Genomic DNA, 23955 nt, shown 5'->3' with positions numbered 1-23955 from the left:
GTCCTCACAGTGCATCGGGAATTCTTAATTCCTGGGTTTTTATTTAAAAAAAATCCTATTTTTTTAATTCCTATTATTTTAATCAATAAAAGTTACAGTTAGCTACTCACCTGGTTTCCTTCCCTTTTTACCTTCTGTTTCCCACAAAAATCAAACCCCCAAAAATGTGTTTTCTCATAATGCTTAATACATTTACAGGTACACCACACCAAATTGAACTCATTCCAAGGCTGGTCAGAGATGTTCACAAGAAGGAACTGAAGAAAACAGGACGTTTTGCTTCTCTGCCAGGCCTGTGCTTTCCCAGTCAGCCTGTCTGACCTGCTTATCCTCTTTGTTCTGCCATTCTTTTCCTTTTCTGCTAATCTGGAACCAGGATGTGCCATTTAATTTATTCTTATACTTTTCATCTTGCCTTTATATCAGTGCTGGATGCTTTATAAATACTTTGAAAAAATAAAAAGCCCTAAACATAAAGATCAACATCAGGATTAGAACCAGTTTTAACTTCCCAGGTGCAGTAGCTCACCTGGATGCTTTCCAAAGCCAGTAATTCAGTAATTGCTTCAGAAGGACTCATTGCATAAATGTGACTAGAAATAGGACCCCTTCTAGCCATATTAATTTTAATAACATTTTGCATAGTAGTGTTTCAAACTGCTTTATATTGTCCTAATCTCACAAATAAAAAAAACCCTGAGTCATCAAAGTGTTTAAATCTGCCATTAGACCAGACAGTAGGCCTGGGCATAATTTTCTGACTTCCAATCCTATCTTTTGCTCACAGGATTTCTTCAGCACATTCAAGCATATAATTTCTGTGCATTGTCCCACATGTATTAATTGTGTCAAGATGAATGACGTCTCTGTACACATGGTATAAAACTGCAAATCAGATCTTATCTTTATATATTTATTTATTTGTTATACTAACTTTTGAAATGCCTGGTGGCCTAGCATCCATCCAACAGCATCCAACAGCATCCTAGCAACAGCTCTTGACATGCAAAGTTGATCATTCTGTTATGTTTATTGTATTCTGTAAACAGATTTTGTTATAATCTCGGGGAAGATGAGTTTGAAATAGTTTATTCTATAAAAATCTTGACAGTTTAGAAATTTCTTGGAGATGGATACTGCTTGGTATGTTGTTGAAATGGTAAAAAGTCCTCTTTTGTGCAAGATTCTTGACACAATGATAGGTTATAGGTTTTTCAAGTATATTTTGAAAGCTATATGAGACGGAGTAAAAAGCCTCAAGGCTCATTGCAGTTTTACAGCTTGATTTTCTAGTAGGCTCCCAATTACTGACACTCATTTAACATATTCCACATGACAACCTAGTTCCTGACTATCTAAGTCCTTTTTCCAACATGGAACTGGTGTGGTGCATAATGTAATGTGGCAGCAGATGTGATTACAGATAAGAGATTTCCAGGTCCTTCAGCTGTTCAGGGTTTCACATGAAAATCTCAGAAGTTTCTAGAGGAAGTCTAGACATCTGTACAAACTAAACAAACTCCTTAACCAGGGGTTTGTTAATTAAACTCAATAGCAGGAAGAGACAAAACCTGATAAAGCCTGCCTAAGTCAGTAGGACCAAAGATATGCTTACACTCAAGCAGGTGCTAAATCAAAACAAACAGCTTAGAAAGGAATTCTGCAGTTTCTCTGTTTTCTCCATGCTGTATGTTTAAGTTTATTTATAAAACAATTAAGCCCCTGAATTGAAAGAAAGAAGAAAAAATCTTCATATTAGTTACACTACTCAAAAAATACCACTACAAAAATAGGGACTAAACAAAGCAACGCAAAATCATAATTAAGGGCAGTGCCTGTGCTCATTTTAATAGACAAAGGTGTACTTGAAGAGAAGTTACAAGTTGACTGATCCTTGACTAAACTTGAATTCTATATGTCCAATGATTTACCATATCCTGGTGTTTTTCTCAAGGGCAACAAGTACACATGTTGTGTAAGTTCCCAAAAAGAGTCTACTTCAGCAGATTTGAAAACTCTTGTATTCAGGAATAAATTCCCCTGCAACAATACAAGAGAGGGAGTTGAATGGCTTTTGTACTTTCTAGAAATTTATGCTTATTTGACGTTTTATTGACTAATCAAACATCCTCCTACAAGGGAAAGTTATAAACATCAGCAATTTAAAACACAGTCTGTGAAAAGGACAATATCAAACATGCATTTAAATGTCATGCGAGCTGTAAAAGAAGCCTAGAACACTTTTTGCTCTTTCTAAGGTACTATCAGAATGTCATTGTGTATTCTCTGGTGAAATCTCTAATCAATTTTACAGTATAAAGGGGGGCAGAAAGGAGATGGCTGAACTAAATTATAACAATTAAAATTTGTGTAGGGAATTATCTTGAGGGGCTGAGACCACAGTTATCACATATAAATGACTGCCACTTTACATTCAACCTGAGTCAATGAGAAAGAAGAGAGAAATCTCATGGATTGAGAATTGGCTGAATGGCAGGTCTCAGAGGAATTGGAAGCCTGTAGCTGTGCTCCCAAGGGTCAGTCTTGTTCAACTCACTCATCAGTGCCCTGGCTGATCACCAGCACATTTGTTGATGATGCAAAGCCCAGAGGAGTGGCTGCTCCACCTGGCAGCTCAGCTGCCTTTCAGTAAAACCTGGACAGGCTGGGCAGCTGGGCACAGAGGAACCCAGTAAAGTTCCACAGGGGCAAATACCATCCCTGCACCTGGGGAAAAAAGTTCCAGCATTAGCACAGGCTAGTGCCTGTGCCCAGGGATGACCTGCTGGAAAGCAGCTCTGCAGAGAAGGACTGGGGAATCCTGGTGGACAAAAGGCTGTCCATGAGCCAGCACTGCGACCCCGTGAGAAGAAGGGCAGTGGCATCCTGGGGTGCATTGAGAAGAGCATCGCCAGGAGATCAAGGGGGCTTTTATCCTCCTACTTTACTCAGCCTTGGTGAGGCTACTCTGCAGTGCTGAGAGCAGTTCTGGGCTCCCCAGGACAAGAAAGGCCAGGAAATGCTTGAGGCAGCCCAGTGGAGGGCTGTGGAGACTACTAGGGGTCTGGAGTCATAAAGAAAGTCTGGGAGAGCTGGACCTGTTTAGCCTGGAGAAGAGATGACTCAGAGGGAACCCCTTATCAATGCTTCTTAAGGGCAGTTGTCAAAAAGTGCTGGTGCTCTGCAACAGGAAAACAGGCAAGGGGCACAAACACAGGAAGATCCATCTGAATAAAAGGGGAAACTTTACTTTGAAGTGACAGGACACTGGACAGGCTGCCCAGAGAGACCATGGGGTGTCTGGCGATACTCAAAACTCACCTGGACTTGCTCCTGTACAACTTGATCCAGGTGAGTAAGAGGTTGGACCAGAGGATCTCCAGAGGTGCCTTCCAACCCCAATCATTTTGTGATTCTGTGAAGGGCAAAGAAGGGTGTCAAAGAGGGGAGATGAGACATAGAAGGGAAAGAACATTAAATTCTGTATTGCAATTCTGTGTTAATGAGAGAAGAAATTATTAAACTGGTTTATGTGTCTTCCTTACAAAAACACCACTTCCAGCAGTTTTCTTGGTAGTTTTCAAGAAGTCAAGGACTAAAAAAAACAGAAATTATGCAAAAGTTGTGCTGCATTCCTGTGCTTATGATCAGTTTCTTTATATTAAATTGACAGGTGACCAGGAGGACTCTGGGCCAGCATGACAACATCCTTTTCATAAGCATTCCAGCCTGTGTGCTGAGGCCCATGTGTGCAGTAGACTCCAAGCTGGATGCACTTTTGGTGCCTCTGTGTGCACCTTTTCTCTAGGTCTTACTTTCAACCTTGTTCATAGCTCATTTCCTACAGAATTAAGGTTAATGTGTCCAGATTTTGTGTCTGCCCTCCATTAATGATTTAAGGAGCAACTTTAGAATTTCACTAGGCCATTAAATTCCAAAGATAGTTTTAATTCCTATAATTGGGAATTACTGAACAAATGGAGCCTACAACCTGTAGGTCATCATCTCAGGCTGCTTTTGAAAGCCCTACAGATTATTATTATTATTGTTTTCAGGGTTATTTCATTATCCACCTTAGAGATTTTATTTACTCCCAAGGCATTGATTCTCAGGGGGCTGGCAAAAGAAGTATCGTGGGCACAAGAGAAGAACAGCTCAGAACAGCCTGATATTTAATCATAGGTTGTAAATATCTTTTACAGACTTGTCTGCAACTGTCACTAAGCATAGAAGATTACTAAGTTAGTCAGCTTCATTTATATTTTTCTTAAGGGAGATCTTGGAACATTAGTTAAACTACATTTTAAGGATAATAAAGCTGTGTATTCCTCTTGGAAAAGTAAAACAATATTATGATAGAAAATAAATAAAATCTAATAAAATTATAGCAACTATACCAAAGGTAAAGGGCCAAATTTTGCCCAATTCTCTATCTTCCCTTCCATAGGGCTACAGAGTTCAACAGCCACAGGAAGCACAGAGGACTGCAGGGCAGGAGAATTGCTTCCCTGGCTCCTGCAGCTTGGACAACCAGCATTAAGCAACAGGGGGTAATCAAGGAGAAGGTATCAAGACTTGCTACAAGAACATTGTGTCTTACTAGGAGTTCCCAGTGCTAGTGTAATTCAGAGTTTAAGTTTTATCAAAACATCTTGAAAGAGAACTGGAAGTCTCACTGCAGTGTAAGCAAACACGTAATCTTTACCAGCTTTCCTAAATTCTACTTCTTTCTCCTCTTCCCTTAAAATATTTTGGATTGTGTAGCAGATCCACCTCTGCAGTCTTTGCACTTGAAGATGTGACACACTAGTAAGGTTTGTGGTTTTTTGAATCCACCAAGCTTTTAACATGTGAAAAGAGAAGAGCATTCATTTGGGCTTTCCCCCTCAGCCCTCCCCCGTCCTCCCCCGCAAAGCACCAGAGGTGTGGAGCCATGCCTCTGACTCTTTCTCCCTCACTGGAATTTTGCATTTCTATGTCAGCTGGGCCTCCATGCCCGCAATCCCTGAAGGCTGAGGTCCCCCCAGAGTGCAGAGAAAATCTTGTGCAAGCAATAGCAGCTGCCCCACTTCGGTTTTTTTGCGATCCGTGTATCTATTGCTTCAATGTTATTCTGATAGTTACATTTTTATTTAGATTTTAAGCTTCTACGTTAGGAGAATTTTTGTTTAGAAGATACTGTTTTCTCTGGTATTTGTTACAACTGGCTGTGTTTCGAGTATGTCAGGCGCTTAGTCAGCTGTTCCTGCAACCGAGGCTTGTTTTTCTTCTTTTTATCCCTTTCATCCAGTGGAAAAAGTTTCCTGCTGCTCTCCCTACTGATATTTGATATCCTATCTCCAGCTGATGTACATATTTAACTTTTAAAGAACAGCATGTCAGCTAGTTCTGCTAATTAAGACTCTTTTTGGTTTTGTATTATTTGGTTTTCTTTTGTTGTTTTGGTTTTATTTTTGTTTTCGTTGAAAGATTGCTTTGGAGGCATTACTTCTCAGAGGAATGACTTTATCTAATCCAGCTCCCTCTTCTCAAAAATAATAATTTTTAAAAATCACTTGTTCATGCTCTGTAGTAATGTATTTATTTAATCTTCAGCATTAAAGGAATGCTTAGAGGGACCAAAGTAGCCAGTCAGCAGCTTTTTTGAATGTCTGCTACAAGTCATTATAATGCAAAAAAGTGGGGAACTTGAGCGATTTGCTTTTGGTTTCTCTAGAAGTGTTTTACATTCTAACAGCATTCCTGATAATCATCTTTCCTCCTTTTTTTTTTTTTTTTTTTTTTTTTTTTTTTTTAAAACCAGGAAATAATCTTTCTGGTTTCACCAGCTCAGTGGAAAGCAACAGTGGAAAGCCATTAATATGTAGTTATTGATTATGTTATCAAAATATATTACTAAGAGAAAGGCGCTAAAAGCTGTCCACTGAGTTTTTTATGATGACTAAATGGCAAAAATGCTTCCAGACCATTCTGTGAACACTGAACGCCCTGCTTTCCTTTACAAGTATTTGTTTCTCACGTCTTTGGGAACAGGAAACTCCAAGTGATAAAAACCCACAAGTACACAAAAGCAGGAATATTGAAGGAATGGTAGAAGGGTAGATTGGCTGATGCTGTCATCTGATGGATCAATTGCCCAGATTTATGTATTTTATAAAACCTGCAATGCTGTTCATACACCCTCAGTGGTGGACAAGTGGAATCCATGAGATAGCAGCTCTAGGACAACCACTTCTAGTTCAATAAATCATTGCCTTCCTTTGCTTTGCCAAGTTGCATAAAGTCATTCGTTCAAGGTCAATTCCTGTGTGATTCTTAAAGTTTCCCCAAACCAGTTCTGACACAGCCCCAATCAGATCCCTTCTTACAAGGCAGCACCACAGTGTGATGAAGAAAGCAGAACAAACTCAAATATCTGAACTTCCAGGAAAAAAAAAGTCACCTTTAAAATCTGCTTGATGAATTTAAGGTCACAGCTTATTGGCAGTTCACTTTCTGCTGGTCGGGGATTTACATTTCTTCCACCAAGGAAAACCTTTCTACCACAAAAGTTGATGCCAAAACCTAAACCTCTGGCCAAAACTATTTTCCCTATAATATCTCCCTTGCTTACTCTTTTATAAAGCAAGCTCCTTAATTGCTTCCAGAAATATTCTTGGCTTCTGCTCCTCTCTGATGTATTTTACTTTGCCTTTTTTATCTTCGTGGTGTTTTCCAGCATTCTTTCCTCAGTTAGCTGCTCAAAAAGTGAGGCTTCTCCAGGACAGCAAGGATCACAAATAAGAGGTTTTACTTGGTCAAAAGAGCCTTGCAAAATCTGAATTTTGTATTGGAAGGATCACAGAGTAGAATACAAATACAAGAACAAAGCACACTTCTGATGCAGTTGCCGAAACCATAATCAAGATCAGAAAAATGTTAGAAAATGAAATGTAATTAGTACAGGCTTCGGGGTTTTGAATACTGTATTGGGAAACACAATCTTAATAGGGCAGGGGGGATGATAGAAAAGCTGAATGATAGAGAACCTTAGGCTTGAATTTCAAGAAACAGCTGAAATAGGCACAGAAGAAGCCATGGAGAAGCATTTCTCATGTCTATGATCCTCTTTTACAAAACCCCAAAGGTAATTCCAGTTTTACATGAGGAAAAGGTGTTCCATGTGAACACAAGGTGAGTGAAAGCAGTACAGGCATTTAAAAAATAAGATAAGCTGTTTCCATAGGTACAGTCTATGGAAACTTTTTCCAAAAACTAATCATTAATTCTATGACCCTTATCAGCAAAACAGGGAATTCATGCAATAAAATTTATGTCCAATAAATTTAGAATAAATTACAGAAAGGCATTTTTAGCTGAGATAGGCATATAGAAAATAGTGCTTTGGGCAGTTTAGGTAAATTTTGTGGTTGAATGATTTTAGAGCTGATAATAATATAAGCAGTTATTGCACATACCAAGTTAAGGATAATTAAGATAAGGGTGATAAAATCTCATTCTCATATAGTATAAATTAAATTGTCAAAAGTCAGGAGGCAATTTTTTTCTTCCAACTTTTTTTATTGAATACTGTGTATTTTTAGGGAACATTAAAATGTATTCACCTGTTTTTGGAAGCCTCTACTTCTTGGATGCAGCTGGTAATGGAAGAGTGGATCACTGTTATCATCTGGCATTAGATTATTTTTCATGTCTGTGGTGGAAAGCCGCTGGGTCTGCAAATAAACTTCTGCAGAAATTAGCAGTGAGAGTCATATATTGCATTGTGTATATATTCAAAAGGATGTTAAATATTAATTTAGTCATCTTTAGTATGTTTTAAATTTCCTGGTTTGCTGTTCTGTAAGAATTAGAACCTTTTCCTGCATTGAGTATTCAGAACAAGCGCTGCTGCACATTGGCGTGGAGATCTGAGGGAAACAGGGTCCTGTCACCAAGCCTTTCTCCTGCCTGAATGAGCTCCCCAGACCTCCAGAGGCTGCTGAGGAAATCCAGGTCCCCAGAAGGATAATTCTCGGTGTTTTTTTCATGCACAAGCCCAGCTGTCCATCAACTGATGCTGCATGTGTAGAACATACATAGATTAGGTTTTAGTTTCTGTACTTATGTTTTTATATTTGCACTGTGAATGAGCCCTACTCTGGTTTTTATAAACCTGTCTGTTTCACTAATATGATACACTTGTCAAAAAGGCAGAAGGAATCCCAGAATGTATTAGAAAAGGCAGTCACAGCAGGGACTACCTGCAAATCCAGAGGTACATGGTGTTAAAGAAGTAGGAGCCCTGTAGTACAGACACTGTTGAGACCTCATCTGAAATACCATGTCCATTTCAGGTCTACATTAAAAAACAAACCAGAAAAACAAAACAAGTATGGATAAAGGATAATAGCATAATAAAGTAAATGGTGACTCCCATGCTCTTGTGAGAGAAGCCTGCAGCTTGGCTAGTTCCACCTAGTACCAGAGGAGCTGTGTGTGGACAGAACCATCCATCACAAGTTTCTGCACAGATGTATTCCGAAGGCAAAATAAACATTTAGGCTATAAAACAACATTAGCGTGCAAAAAATAAATCAGGCATAAACTGATACTGGAGTTCTAGCTGGAAATTTCTAATCGTGCACAGAGGTCCTAAAGACTTCAAATATGAGCAATAGGGACAAGAAATGTTTCAATTAAACAACAACAACAAAAACAAACCACCACAAAAACACACACACACACACAAAACCCCCCAAAAAACAAAACAAAACCCAAAACCCCAACCAAACAACACGCATAATTAAATCACAAGAATCTTAATCACTGTGTCCTCTTCAAGACTGAATCAAAAATAGGAGGCTTCTTAATTCTGGATAGTGTAATATCTGTAAGGAATACCAGACATTCTCAGGAATGCTAGAGCTGTACTTAAAAGTCACCATCCCAGTATTTTCAGTTGCTGCAATTTGGAATGAGGAGAGTTATGCAGAGAAGCACAACCCAGTGTACAACTGGCCCATTCCCAGTTAAGAGTTTTAATACTTCTGTGCATCTGACCATATGGTTATAACAGAATTATTCTTTTTCCAGATTACTTTTCAGCTGCACCAATTTCAACTACCTGGTTTTGTTCATCACAATTTAGATACTTCCAGTTAACAAAGCTGCAAGTGAGGATTGCATTTTACTACATAACAAAGTAATTTTCAGTCGCTGTGTGGAAAAAAAAGTCAACCACCATGAACAGAAAATGAAACTGACACATGTCTTGTTTATGAGGTGAAGGTTCTCTTTCCTCTGGAGCCACTCTGTATCACAGAGAGATTTGAAATACAACTTCTCTCTTCTCTAACAGCCTGCTCTGATAACACAGCCTCAGTTAGAGGCTGGGGAAGATCGGAGCTGCAAAACCTGCATCTGAAAGACTGAGCTGTTACTTCTCTGCTGCAAGCAGATAACAGAAAGTGTCCATGGAAACCATTTTTATGCTTATCTAACAATCCCTGAGAAAAAAAAAAAAACAACCTTGGAAGTTGTGAATTACAAAGGACAGGCAAATATCTAAAATGGCAGGGGGAGTCATCATCCTTTCCACACTTTTCCACTGGTTCCCCACCTTGGTAGCATCAATCCCAAAGATATTTTGCCTCTTAGTTCTCTCCCATGCTCTCATCTGTCTAAGGCACCACGCTAAGGATTCCTGGCTCAGAGGAGTATCAGAGTCCACGACAGTTAAACAGATTGTGTGTGTGCATGTCAAACACTTCATAACGTGTCCATGAGAATTCCTACTCATGGATAATAAGCCAGACACTCCTAGCAGAGTTTCCCCTAGGTCTTAACTCAGCTCTTGGACTATGAGTAGTCTGATCACACCAACTACCAACCCCACATCTGTGGCTACACGTAAATTCTTATCTATCTGTGGTACAACTCATCTATTGGGATAGTTCACATGTTGTCTTATCTCAGAGACAGCTAAAAACCAAAACCAAGCCCTACATGCATGTGTTTATTCAGCAAGATTGTACATGGCGGATATTCAAGAAAAATGTTTCAAATGTTATCTGAGACAGTTTGTGCATTTTTAAACTTGAAGATCAGTGTTATGAAGCTGTTTCTCCACACATGCAAACAAAAACAAGGTTAAAATAATATTAGAGCTGTCTTAATTTCAAAACAATCCGCCAAAAAAAAAAGTGAAGGCTGATGAAGTGATTAATCTATTGATCTGAGGCACTGAAATTTACCACAGTGCTTTGAGATAATCTCTGGCATAAGAGGAAAATCACTGGAAAGGAAAGCCACAGATGAAATAAGAAACTCCATATAACAGCAGTTAATTCTTCAGACTTGGAATTAGGCCTTCACACAGATCACAGCTATGCTTTGTGACAAATTCTTGGAATGGTTGTCCTTCGCAAACTGACTAAATACATTTCTTCACTGGAGGGTTCAGCACTCACAGCAATAAGATCAGGAAGCCCAGTAGGTTTTCATACTACTAGAAAGCCATCTGTGAAATATCTCAAGGCTGGGAGTGTAAAATTATGACACAAATTTAGTGAACGTGTTCAAACATGAGGATGGATGTACTGGAATATTTTTATTTCTCCTTGCCTTTTTCAGACTGCTAAAATTAGCAAAGGATGGTCTGTTCTTAGTCCTTATATTAATAACAGCAAGATAGTGGAGATCTTTCTTACTCCAAGAGTTTAAATTGTAGGATACAGCTCTTACAGGATGGCAGTCATATAATTGTGTACATTAAAACTCTCAGCTACTGTAGAGAGGGATTCTTTTATTATTTCTTCAAATACAATAGTGTTTCTCCTTATTTTGGTTTAATATTAGGTTTTTTTTAATTTTGGCAGAATTTTCCCAGCTGCTAGGTGCTTTGGTGCTAGGAAGATGCACAGTTATTTTGCAGAACTCTTCGGTATAATTAAGCAATTTATTTAGCAAGAATTTCTCAAGTCGTGCTGCACATAATAATCTTGGCTAAGAAAATCAAAGCAACATCTCCCTCAGCTGCTATCAAGAAATAATTCCAAGGTGATGATCATAATTCTTCCATACATAAAAGCAGAGAAAGGCAGCACAGGCCTGATAAATGGGAATTTTTGTGCTTTGATGGCAGTCTGAAGACACTGTCCTTGCATTTCAATAGCCCCATAAATTTCTGTTAACAGGGTCAAATGTAGCATTGAAGACAGCTCTGCCTGGAGTGAATTAAGACAGTAATCAAAGAACAAGCACCAATCATAGGATTCTCCTCTAGCCTGCTTTTACTGGACAGGAGTTTTTAGTTTATAATTAAGATGGTAAGTAGTTTGAGTTTGTTCAAATATCTAATAATCAAGAAAGTGAATTGGATTAATTCCTGTTGGATAATAAGGAATGATCAATACCAAGACCATCTTCTTTCCACTGTACATAACGGAGTTATATGAATCCACAGCCAGATATAAATTAAGAGTTTTTAAAAGGTTTGTGGGATTATCCGGCAGTTCTTGAACATTTCTGCTTTGTCTGTGAATGGATATTTCCGTCTGACCTCAGGTGGGAATAAAGATAGGCCTAAAATAATTATTTGCTTTGTTAGAATTATTAATTTTATTCCATTAACCCATCAGGCATAGATAAGAAGACTCAGAATTCAGATCCTGAGCCTCTTCAGTCTCCCTTGGCTTGTCACAACACAAACCCCCCTGTATCATGTTCTGACAACAAATAGGTATCATTGTGTAGGAAGCTTGAATTACACTTTTGTAAAGAAGTTGGATGTGAAGCATTACATGCTCCTAAAACCAAAACTCAGTGGTCTGCTTTGTTAATGAGTTTTATTTTTTATATATTTAATACTTTAACATTTAATAACTCACATCATCATGTACATTTCAAATTGAACACATGAAGCAAAAGCATCACATGGTTATTAATAACTGCATTCCATGTTTTAGAAGATAAATATTTATTGTTTTGATTATAATCCAGTTTAATGTCTTTAATGCACCAGAGAATATCTTGCATACCTTGTGAAGTATTTTGAAGACTATTCTAAAGATAGTTTATGCTGTTACTACAGTTAAAACAATCTCCTTGGCAGCACAGACTGACCTGTGGAGCAGCACTTACGTGCTCTTGTTGTCTGTGCCATAGTTGTTGATGAGCACTAAAATATTTCAAAATTGCAGGATCATCACCTTTGATCATGACAGCGATTTCAATATAAAAATATATACATTCATTAATATGTCCATGGTTTGGTGTGGGACCTGAATAAATGATCTATTTATTACATTTAGGCAGGAAAAAGGAAAGTACTAACTTAACATAACATAACGTAACATAACCAGTAAATGTAACTTGTAATAACTGTGGAAGTGTCATACATATTACTGACACAATTAAATATCTCATTTGCCTCGACTCTTAAGAGGTAAAAAGGCAGAAATTCTGAAAGTGTCACTGAAGGACTTCTTTTTTTTTTAATGCTATAAAGACTGCTGCTGACAACTACATTTAATTAAATTATTTACTAGGTGTTGGCAAATTAACTAGGACTTGGTACATGGGAAGGACTCTGAGTAGCTATTATTATTCTACTGCTTGTAACTCAATATCTTTGCTAGAGCATGTGCACATGGGTTCTGGTTCAGTCTCTGTGAACTGATATCCCAATCATGACATTGCCACTCATAAAAAACAACCAACTTCTATCCCTCACAGAACTGTGAAAAAGAGAAATTATATAAAATTACTGGCTAGGAAGGTGGCATTGGATCCAGTTGTTTGATTCCCTCTGTAGGCAAATGCATTCATTCCTGTGTTAGTGAATATTTATTTTATCCAGTTTCTTTCAAGTCTAGATGGAAATCGAGACCTTCAGACAGCAATAGTGTAATGAAACAGAATTATAACTATTATTTTTACAAACTGCTTGATATGGACCAAACGCCAAACTGCTGAAGTCCACAGAAGATTGACATGGGTAGACTGTTGGAAAGGCGTCACATTCAGAAGAATACAAAGTGTTAAGATCTCCTTTCCAAATGAAATAATTTCATTTGATACACAGGAAACAAGTGTACATAAAAAACTCCCAGAAATATAATTTTAGGACTATGACATATGGGTTTTATTTTTGCCCACTTCAATGTAAACCTTGAGAATAATTATTTTTTTCCCTTAAAGGACAACCAGGTTTTATTCAATTCACTAGATCTTCACGGGAATATTACTTTGAATATTATTGGAATAAGAGTTTCATTGGATAGGCTTTTTTCATACATATTATGGGATATTTAAAAGACACACAGATGTGGAATTAGGTTATTTAGTGGTAGAATTGGCAGTGTTAGATTAATAGTAATTAAGAGTCAAAATGAAGTATATATTTTAAGTTTGAATTAGTCCTGCTCAGGCTTCCATCCTTCCCTTACCACACTGTTATATTAGAGATTCTTATGGTAGCAGGATTTTGTTCCAGTAGATGGTAACAGACATTAATATTGCTCTAATCTTGTGTTTAAACAGTCTAACTACAGCGAGCTCCTCTAGTGTAAATCAGAAACCACATTAATGAAGACTTGCTCATAATAAACCCCATCTCTTCATTTCAGGGTGACATTTTCATCTTACTGATTATATTGAGAGAGGATTTCACTCCATCTTTTAATCTAATGAGAGGGATTAGGGTTGCAATGTCAATCAGATACTTACAGGTAATTATAAACAGAAGTGACTGGGATTTTTCCCTTATCCCAGGATTTGCCCCCCCATATCCTTGCAGTGGACACACGGCACAGCACATACAGACCAAAAGGAAATTTGTTTGTTTGTTTGTTTGGTTGGTTGGTTTTCTGTTTGTTTTTTTTTTTTTTTTTTCCCAGGATGCAGAGGTTCTTTACTAAGGATCCATACAGAACCCCTATGAGCATCATTAAAAATATTTTTGGATTGGTGTCCACTAGATTTAAGCTGGATTGATTTGAAACGTGTAGTTAGTTTTACAGAGAAATACAGGGATTTTTCCAGAAACCAAAATCTGACACTACAGTTTCCTGTGTTGATGGTAGGTAGCTGAAAGATTCCTATTTCAAAGACTACTTATGACAGTAACTGCAGTAGAAATGGAGCCAGTATCTTCTGTGGACCAGAGATAAAGAGCATTTTTTGTTGTGTTTCAACAAACTAAAACCTCTCCAAAAAGTTTTAAATTCATTTCTGTTTAAATCAACTCAAAGCAATCTAAACTAAAAGCACTTTTCCCTGCGGATAAGAGACAACTCACCACGTCCCAGGCCCTGCTGTAACCTGAGGAAAACCTAGACCACCACCTTCTAATCTGTATCTTGAAGGGTGGTAAACCAATATAATTGAAACCTACCCTGATGTGATGGGTCAGCAGACTGAAGTTACAAGGAAAACCTTATCTTTGAAGTATCAATTTCCGAACTAAGGCTACAACATGCATATCTATCACAAACTCTATCTTACTTAAAACTGAAAAAGAAGGAACACATGGATCATTACATTTAAATGGCAAAATCACCCACAAAAAATGATGCTATTTTTCTGACACTCACTGTTCCACACAAGATGCCTTTTATATTATAATTAGCAATATTATTGGTTGTTTAGTTTAGCTACAATGCAATTTAATACATAACAATACCTCCTCAAGTAAGATAATGCTGTTCTTTAAGCATATAGTAGTTGAAACTACTTCAGGACTTCTGTTGTCATAAATTACTAAAACATCACTTCTAAGCAGAAGGTAAAAACCTCAGCAAGAAACAATCTAGATACTGAAATGCAAAGTCAGATATCACATCTCTTTTTTTCCATACTATGAAAATACACCTTTTACTGTTTTCTGTGGAGTTCTGGCATGACTATTACTGAGCATGTACATACTATAGCTTTAGTTTCCAGTATATCCATTCATTATATTTGCCTAAAACCGATGAAAATTTAATGCTATTTTGGTAGCCTCAAGTAGCTTATAAATTCTAGAGGTCTGAGTATACTTCCAGCTGACTCCCTGCTTTCACAAGTCCTTGCTGGCCCTAGAGAACTGGAATGCTATTGGCAGGAAATGTGGGAAGTAACATGCTAATTTATGGAAAGACAGGTCTCATTCTGTATAGAAAATCCTCAGCCCCAAGGCAGGTCTAATACACCAAGCAGGTTTCTTAAGGCATTAAATCATACCTAATTCATATTTCCAAGTACTTAAAAACCAGATTGGAACTGGCTCTCCAAAACAGGTGTTTCCTGATTCCTAGTTCCTTGTTTAGTAGAATCTTCCATTGAAAAAGCTGGATCCTCAGAAATCTTTCAAGAAAAATATGCATTGCATTAATCCCTGTATTTCATAATCCCAAAGGAAATGTTCACTAGGCAACATTTGTGAGGCTAGCTGGCAAAAGCAGCAAATAAGCAGAAGTTTTGTTAGAAATAAAGAATACATGACAAAGTTTACTTATATATTGTTTTTGCTTGTTTGAAGTCCAAGAATTTATTTTACATTCCCTCAAACTCGGGCTCTAAAACAGTGCACCAGAAATGAAAAAATGCCAAACAATGCCGAATCTAACATGCACAAGGAATGTTTGAATTTTTTTGTAGTCCCATCTGCTGGTAGTTTTTTACTGTAACAGAGAAGTTAAGAACGGTTGTGTTCACAAGTAGTGTAGTGGATCAGTGGACTCATTTTTAGGGTGAAGCAGTGCTGAGGACTCACCATCCAGACCACACACAGCTCTGGTGGGTTATTTAATCCTGTTTTAGTTTGCCGCCACGCCCCAAATGCCCTAAAACACCTACACGGTGTATTTGATGTACTGCTACCTTACACTTTTCAGCTCATATGCTGTATAACTGCCTGATTATGTGAGCCATAACAACGTTAAAGCAGGTGAGATCAGGAGATTCCACTCAAAAAGTTAATTTCTGGTCTAAACGAAACCCTTAACATTAGTAGAATGTTTTCTGCTTCTGATTTCCTTCCTAGTTCTTTGCTCTTCCCAGCGCTTTGTCTTCACTGCAGCCGGGGTTTAGGATTTTTCCTTTTGTTTCTTTCCCTCGTGGAATTTTGCCCCATCAGTCGCTACGAAACCATAACGATCGGTACTTGAGAGAGACAAAAGAAGTTGCCACGGGCAGGGTGCGGCTTGCTGTTAGCTTAGCTGGGAGCAGAGAGACAGCGAGGTTAGCGCCGGGGAAAGGGGCTTGGGTGCAGCTCCTTGCTCGCTTCCCCTCTCGGCATTCCCAGGGGAAACAGGCTGCGGTGGCTGCGGGGAGATTTGCCCACCACTGCGGGCTTCCGTCTCCTTGTGCCGTGAGTGCAGCTCTGCTTGTGGGAGCGGCCGTTGCACTGGAACCTTATTTATACCTTACCTCACCAAAAAAGGACCTTTCACCATCTGCTCGGGCACCCCAGGGAAAACCCCGGAACCTCTCCCTCTCCACGGGAGCCCCTCCCGGCCGTGCTGGGGAGCCAGGCTGCCGCTGCCCAGCCCCGCCGTTTCTTTGCCACGTATCCGGTTTTTGCTACACTGTAGCCACGCGCCCCCCCTGCCCGCCGGGACACCCCGCGGCTCCTGCCACCCCTGCCGAGTTCCTGTCGCCTCTTGCTCGCTGTCCCGGGTGAGCGGGCCCTGCCGCAGCCCGTCCGTGCTGCTCAGCCCGTCGGCCATTACCACATGGGGCGGGCGCGGCCGAACCTGTAGCGCCCCCTGCAGCCGCGAGGGAATCAGCGCACCGGAGGCCGCAGCGCCCCCGCCGGCTGCGAGCGGAACTGCACCGAAGGGGAAACGGCCTCAGGAGCGCGGAGAGACTTCCCGGGGTTTTCTGTTCTTGGGCGGTGTTGCTGCCGTCGTTGTTTGTTTGTCTTGTTACACATGCAAGTAAAAAACTGTTAATCCTTTTCCCACATCTTTGCCTGAAAGACCCTTAATTTCAAAGTTATAATAATTCGAAGGGAAGGGGGTCATATTCTCCATTCCAAGGGAGGTTCCCGTCTTCCTTGGCAAAGACCTGTCTTTCCAACCAAGACACCTGCATTAGGAGTAGTCTCAGACTCACAGAATAATTTAGGTTGAAAAAGAGCTTCAAGATTGAGTCAAACCTTTGACCCATCACTACCTTGTCAACTAGAGTACTGAGTGCCACATCCAGTCATTTCTCGAAAATGAAAATCCCCAGGGATGGGGACTCCCTCACTTCTCTGGGCAGCCCATTCCAATGCTTCACAACCCTTCTCACGAAGAAATTATTGATGCCCAACCTGAACCTCCTTCAGCATAGTTTGAGGGCATTTCCTCTTGTCCTGTCCCTGGTTTCCTGGGAGCAGAGCCTGACCCTCACCTGGCTGCACCCTCCTGCCAGGGAGTTGTGGAGAGCGAGAAGGTCCCCCCTGAGCCTCCTTTTCTCCAGGTTAAACACTCCCAGCTCCCTCAGCTGCTCCTCATCGGACTTGTGCTCCAGACCCTTCCCAAGCTGTTTCCTTCTCTGGACACACTCCAGCCCCTCAATGTCTTTCTTGTCCTGAGGGGCCCAAAACTGAATGCCAGGTTTATGGTGAGGCCTCACCATTGCCAAGTACAGTCCAGCTGGTCACACTATTCCTGATCCAGGTCAGGATGCCATTGGCCACTTGCCACAAGGGCATAGCTGGCTCATGTTCAGCTGCTGTCAGCCAGCACCCCCACGTCCCTTCCTGTTGTCTCATTACAGTATTCCATTTAAACACGGATGGATGAGTTAAAAATAAGCATTCAGCCTGTTTATAATTTACTTGGATATGATGAATATTAGCAATAGTATGGATTGTTCCAAGGGTAACTTCCAAACAAGCCCAAGAGACAAAGTGGTGGGACTAACTGCAGGTAGTCCGAGGACAGCCAGCCAAAGATCCACTCTACCTTAATTCCCTACACCACATGCTGCTGCATTTCAGTGACCTGATTTGTTTGGAGTATCACATTCCAGCCCATAACATTATTTAGTCTTTTTGTAAGATTAGAAAGAAGGGAAATAATCCCAGCAGATCTACTATTTGGCTCAACACCTGGCAAGTGCTTAACCAAAACACAAGGGTTCTTTTATGTTCCTGCTCCTGACCACACCAGCAGCACAACACATATCCCACAGGATCTCATAGAACCCGGTTCCATAACCCCACTTCTAGGAGCACACCTGATCCAACTCCTGGCCCTGCTCTTTTGCTTTTTGCCAAGCTCCCACAGTGCTATTGCCTAAACAAAGAGCTTTTTCAGGCATCAGAAAGTTATAACCTGGTTGCGAGAACCGTATCAAATCCTATTTCTGATAAATAAATTCCATTTAATCTATCCATAATCCTTCAAATACTGTAAATATTTGTCTTTTGATTAAGAAAACAAAGCCAAACCCACGGGGAGGGGGAGTGGTGGTGTTGTATTTAAACCCTTTACAGGACACTCCCACCGAGTGCCTGGGGATGCACCCGTGCTCCAGACTCCCTTCTACCTAGCATTTATGGGGACAAGTCCTTCCTTGGGAAGGCAGAGCGTCCCGAGGGCGCATCAGCTCCTTTCTCTGGAAGGCAGAGCATCCCGAGGCTACGCCAGGGGACACAAGCCAGGATGCGGGATGCGATCCCGGCCCATCCCACCGCTGCCGGGACCGTAACTCCTCGATGTCCCGTTGCTCAGGCTGCCCTGGGCAGCGCCGCGCTGCCGAACCCACCGAGGAGCAGGAGCTCGACTTTCACCAGCGGCGTTCCGAGGCCGCGGGCGCCATCTTAGAGCTGGGCAGGGGCGACACGGGGGCTTTGATAAGGCCAGGTTTAGGGTCCGCACCTGGGGAGGGAGGGACAACCCCAAATACCAGCACAGGCTGAGGCTGGTCTGCTGGAGAGCAGCTCTGGAACGACCTGGGAGTCCTGGTGGGTGACAAACTGACCACGAGACGGCGGTGTGTCCTGGCAGCCAGGAAAACCAGCGGCATCCTGGGGTGCATCGGGAACTGTGGCCAGCAGGTCAAGGGAGGAGATCCTGCCCCTCTACTGGGCCCCGGTGAGGCCACATCTGGAGTCCTGTGTCCGGTTCTCTGCTCCTCAGGGCAAGAAAAACAGGGAGATACTGGAGAAGGTCCTGCAGAGGGGAATAAAGATGGTGAGAGGTCTGAAGCATCACTAGTAAGAAAGGACTGTGAGAGCTGGGCCTGTTCATTCTGGAGAAGACTGAGAGGAGATCTCATTAATGTATATAAATACCTGAAATCAGTGCCAAGAGGACAGTGCCAGACTTTTCAGTGGTGCCCAGTAACAGAACAAGGAGCAATGCCTATGAAGTAGTTTAATCTCAAAGTGAGGAAGCACTTCTTTACACTTAAGGCGGCAGAGCCCTGGAACAGCTGCCCAGGGAGGGCGTGGAGTCTCCCTCTCTGGAGAAAGTCCAAATCCCCTTGAACACGTTTCTATGTCAGCTGCTCTGGGTGACCCTGCCTGGGCAGAGAAATTACAGTGGGCGATCTCCAGAGCTCCCTTCCAGCTCTAACGATCATTCCCCGATCCTGTGACTCCTTTCCCGCTCCCCGCTGGGAGGGCGGGGCGGCCGCGGAGCCCCGCGCATGCGCAGCCGCCGCGCCCGCCGGTCCATGGCACAGGCGCGGTCGCGCTGTCCCTGCAGCCGCGGGAGGAGGAGGGGAGGGGAGGAAGAAGATGCCGGGGAAGCTGAAGGTCAAGATCGTGGCGGGGCGCCATTTGCCGGTGATGGACCGCGCCAGCGATCTGACGGACGCCTTCGTGGAGGTTGGTGGCGGGGGGAGCGGGCTGGGCGCGCCGGGCCCGCGCGGCGGAGGCACCTGCCGGGCCCGTCCGGCGCCTCGGTGCTGCCGGCAGCCAGCGGCAGGGCGAGGGGATAGCGCCCTGAGCTGCACCGGGGCCGGTCGGGCTGGGACATCAGCAGGAACGTCTTCATGGAAAGGGTGATCAGACATCAGAACGGGCTGCCCGGGGAGGCGGAGGAGTCGCAGTCCCTGGAGGTGTTTAGGGCTGGACGTGAGCTCAGTCCCATGGTGTGGTTGTTATGGTGGTGGTCGGTCCTAGCTTGGGCTCGGTGATCTCAGAGGTAATTTCCAACCACTGATTCTGTGATTAGACAGACGTGTTGCAAGGAAGATGGAGAAGTAATAAAATCATCTTTAAATAAGTTGTGTTGCTGAATACATGAGTGGTTGTACAGGCTTTACTTTTAAGGCCAATATTCATATTTCCTTTTAAAACATTTGAAATATTAAAATATTTTAAAAAGGGGCTTTTAATCAACAAATACTTAATATTATTTGTGTGTATAAATTACTTTATTGCACCCAGAGTATCTAACTTCAACCTTTTTTGCAGTCACGTAGTTAACAGGCAGTATGTAGGGTCTTTCTCAAGAAGGGATTGTAAAATAAGTTGAAGTGCAAAATAAGTGCAATTATTTAAGGTCCAGGTTGGATCGAGCTCTAGCGACGTGATCCAATGGATGACATCCCTGCCTATGGCAGAGGGGCTTGAATGAGATGGATTTTAAGTTCCCTTCCAATCCAAGCCTCTTTATGATTTCTTTTACGAGATCTTTATGTTTTTTGATTTGTTTTTTCCAATATGGATGACTTAGAACGTTTCAGAAGCATTCCATAGATTCAGGAATCATACTCTCAGAAAAAACAGAGCTATTTAAAAATGATGTGCTGTGAAAATGTGTGTCTTGTACCACAAATAGTGATTGAGGTGTACCATAAATGAGTGGTTGATTAAGGTAGGAAGACAGAATGCCTTTCTGGACCTGTATACACTGAAAAATATGATCATATTAATATAAAAATAAATTTGGGGCATATAAATCCTGATTTAATTTGATGCTAAAAATTTTGGTTAGACTCTAGGGGCATTGCTTAATGGGAGAGTAAGCTGGTAGTAAAGTGAAGATGTATTTCAGCTTTTCAGTGAAGCTGAAATAGTACATATTTTCATTTTATTACATGAAACAGTGTTTCACTGTTTTGTCAGCTGTTTCTCCAGTCAGGTTTTAATTTTTAAAAGCTTCTCTTGTAGGCTGCCTGTTAATCCAGTTTAAAATTACAGCAAGTCTGATGCTTGCAACTAGGAGACAGGGAAAACAGGACAAGGAAATACAAATCACTGAGTTTCATTTGGCCTATTTTTACTCTGTGTTAGGAGAAACAGCTCTCCTCTTCTGTGGGTTGCTTTTTCCCAACCTTACTGTTGGTGTAGCAAAGTAGACTTTTGAAATTTATATAGTAAAATACTAGCATAGTAAAACAGGAAAATAAAAATTTTCATCAAGATCAGTTTGCTTGGCTGGGTTAACTTGCAGTTCCATGAGTGTCTTGGTACAGAAATACACAGATGGGGGCCTTGCTTTTAGGATTGTTACTTAGGAACAGTGTGAAATAACTTTCCTTTCCATGTGTGGAGTAGGCAATACAGCAGGTGAGATTTATTTCAAAATAAATTGAGCTTGAAACCATTGTTTTGTTTACTCTGTGAGATTGCTGAAGAACTTTACAATGTGTTTTCCCTTAAATAAAAATGAAAAGCAGGTGTTAAGTTTTTAGATGTTTACTGACCTTAAACTGCCTTCTTACTATTGTAATAAAAAACTTAGAACTAGAAAAGAAAAGGAGAAGAGACTTAAGAGCTCTTACTTGGCTCAGGTTATGCAAAACTTGGACTTTACTAGCATGAGTACAATGATCCTTGTCCCAGCTCAGAATATTTTGTTCCAATTTCTTCCATAAATGTGCTTTTAACTTTGCACAGTGAACAGTAGTGTAGTGTTTTATTACCTCTGCAAGCTTCAATGAACTAGCTGGAGTACTGGGGAAATTCAGTTATAACTGCCTGGAGCTCTGAGGGAGCTGATTTACTCCCAAGATAACACATTAAAATAGGTTGGGTGGAGCTCAGGACTGTTGCATCTTGGCAGCTTCTGGAGTCAGAACTGGTATTTAATTGGTGACTTCCTTACAGCCAGTGCTAGCATCACTTTATTGTACTTAAGCAAGTGTATAATCTCTTCAGAGTTGGGATATGCACCTGTGCAAAATAATCACAGTATTATTGAAATGTACAAATCAGTCACTTAATACTGTCTTGAGCAAAAGTGTTAGAGTAATTACTGTACAGTTTTCAAATCCAGGCCTAAATTTAGTTTCCAAAATGCATTTAGACCTTTAAAAGATAAAAGCTCTCAAAATCTACACACCTCTAACTCCAGCATTTCTTTTCTATCAGCCTACTCCTTATTTTCCTTAAGAATCTTGAATAAATTAAAAAATGTAACTTTTTATATTTGTAAGTACTTGGTGTGAGGTGAAGTGCTCATTTTTTTGCGAGGCAGCATTCAGAGAACTGCAAGTGTTTGTAAATGGTTTGGAATGAAAGCTGCAGTGAAATAAAGGCTCTTACGTGGTGCAGTATGGCTTCCTGATGTATGGAGCATCACAGAAATTCAGTTTCACTTTAAAAAAGCAAACAACAAACCCCCGCAAACCTCAAATGGGCTTAGCCTGAAATAGATGCCTGTGGTACCATCTGGGCACTGCTGAAGTGGGTTATTATGTGGTTGAAGGTGCAATAAGCAATTAAAGTGTGGAAAATATTTAATTTTTAGTAGTCCTCTTTCTGTGTATCTTAAATAATCCAAATATTTTATTTCATCTATTGTCTGTGAAGCTGATTGAGAAATCCTGGAGAGAAAAGTAACAGGTCATAAACTATCAACATTTAGAATGTTTTTCCTTATAGAAGGTGATTATGCAAAGTGACTTTGAATAGCCAGTATATTGGTGAGTGGTATTTTTGCCTCTCAAATGATTGAGGAGGAAAAGAAACAATTTTAGTAGTATAGTAGGATGAGAGAGAAATTGATTGGAAATGTCATTGATACATGGATGCTGATATATGTAAGTTGATTTAAAAAGCCACTCAGTGAAAAAGAAAATTATTTGTTGAAATATGTATTTGAAATTATTTGTATTTGTCAATTAAATGAGTTTCAAAATTCTTTTATTAATATTTGTAATTGATAATTGAATGTTTGTATTTTTAGGTGAAATTTGGAAATACAACATTTAAGACAGATGTGTATCCCAAATCACTTAATCCTCAGTGGAATTCTGAGTGGTTCAAATTTGAAGTAAGTATTTTTTAAAAGTTTGCCTGTAACTATATAGACACTCTGGTTTAGCTGCCCTTAATTAAATAATTGCATTTCAAGCAGAAAATGAGTTTTGAGCACTGAAGTGTATTTTTTGTTTAAATACACAAAGCCTTTTCAGCAAACCCAGCGCCATTCAGACTTTGTTTGCTAAGGGTGTCTCGTTGGCTTTTTAGGAGTGTTTGTGAAGATAAAAGCTTGCCAGGTTGAATCTAACTTAAATGTTGTTCTATTAGAAAAGAGGATACTGCAGTGAAGATGAGGGAAATGTAGCAGGGTTTAAGCTTTTTCAGTACAATTATCAGTACAAGTGTGTTTAAATAAATACATATATATGAAAGTGCAGGTATTCTTGTTTGTTTTTTTTTTATTTTGAGCAAGGAAAATTAATTGGTACTTGAAGTCTTATATTTGGTTGCAAAGATAATGCAATTGTTAAAGGAGAAAACAGAAAATTCCTGTGGCAACGTTACAAAATAAAGAGCTTGGACAGCAATTATTGGACACTTTCTCTTCCCATTTCCTTACATAATGAGGACACTCAGCATTTTCCTGTAATTGCTTGTTGCTTTCCAGGATCTAATTTGTTGATGTCCTTTGACATATGCCCTGAACAAGTGTTTACATGCTTCTTTTTAGTTACTATGTTTTTTTGCTACTTAAAAAATGAGGATTATGTTTAGAATAAATTCATTATTGAAACACTTAAATGTGTAGTTCTGGTTCATATACCGTGCTCTAAGGCAAT

General features: G+C 40.4%; 1 protein-coding gene and 1 long non-coding RNA gene across 26 annotated transcripts in view; one reads left to right on the top strand and one right to left on the bottom strand.

Moving 5' to 3' along the window:
- Nucleotides 1-11811: 11811 nt before the first annotated feature.
- LOC148223568 (uncharacterized) lies at nucleotides 11812-19586 on the bottom strand. Its single transcript, XR_015803776.1, has 2 exons — nucleotides 19253-19586; nucleotides 11812-19130 (listed from the first exon to the last, which is right to left on the bottom strand). It is a non-coding gene; the product is annotated as an uncharacterized LOC148223568 (long non-coding RNA).
- Nucleotides 19587-19636: 50 nt separating this feature from the next.
- Nucleotides 19637-23955, top strand: part of C2CD5 (C2 calcium dependent domain containing 5) — a 57003-nt gene continuing 52684 nt past the window's right edge. For 15 of the 25 annotated variants that reach the window (XM_014880218.2, XM_088164898.1, XM_014880166.2 and 12 more), the window contains exons 1-2: nucleotides 19638-19789; nucleotides 23100-23186. In XM_014880218.2, the coding sequence (XP_014735704.1) occupies nucleotides 19700-19789; nucleotides 23100-23186 (177 nt within the window). In that variant the 5' untranslated portion in view covers nucleotides 19638-19699. Of the gene's footprint in view, nucleotides 19790-23099; nucleotides 23187-23955 lie in introns of all 25 variants that reach the window. The other 10 variants (XM_088164891.1, XM_088164892.1, XM_088164885.1 and 7 more) reach the window with 2 other exon arrangements.

The sequence above is a fragment of the Sturnus vulgaris genome, chromosome 5, assembly GCF_052056855.1.
Source record: "Sturnus vulgaris isolate bStuVul1 chromosome 5, bStuVul1.hap1, whole genome shotgun sequence".
In the NCBI taxonomy this organism is placed as follows: Eukaryota; Metazoa; Chordata; class Aves; order Passeriformes; family Sturnidae; genus Sturnus; species Sturnus vulgaris.
The sequence above is the reverse complement of the archived record's forward strand: the minus strand, read 5'-3'. Positions and strand labels throughout refer to the sequence as shown.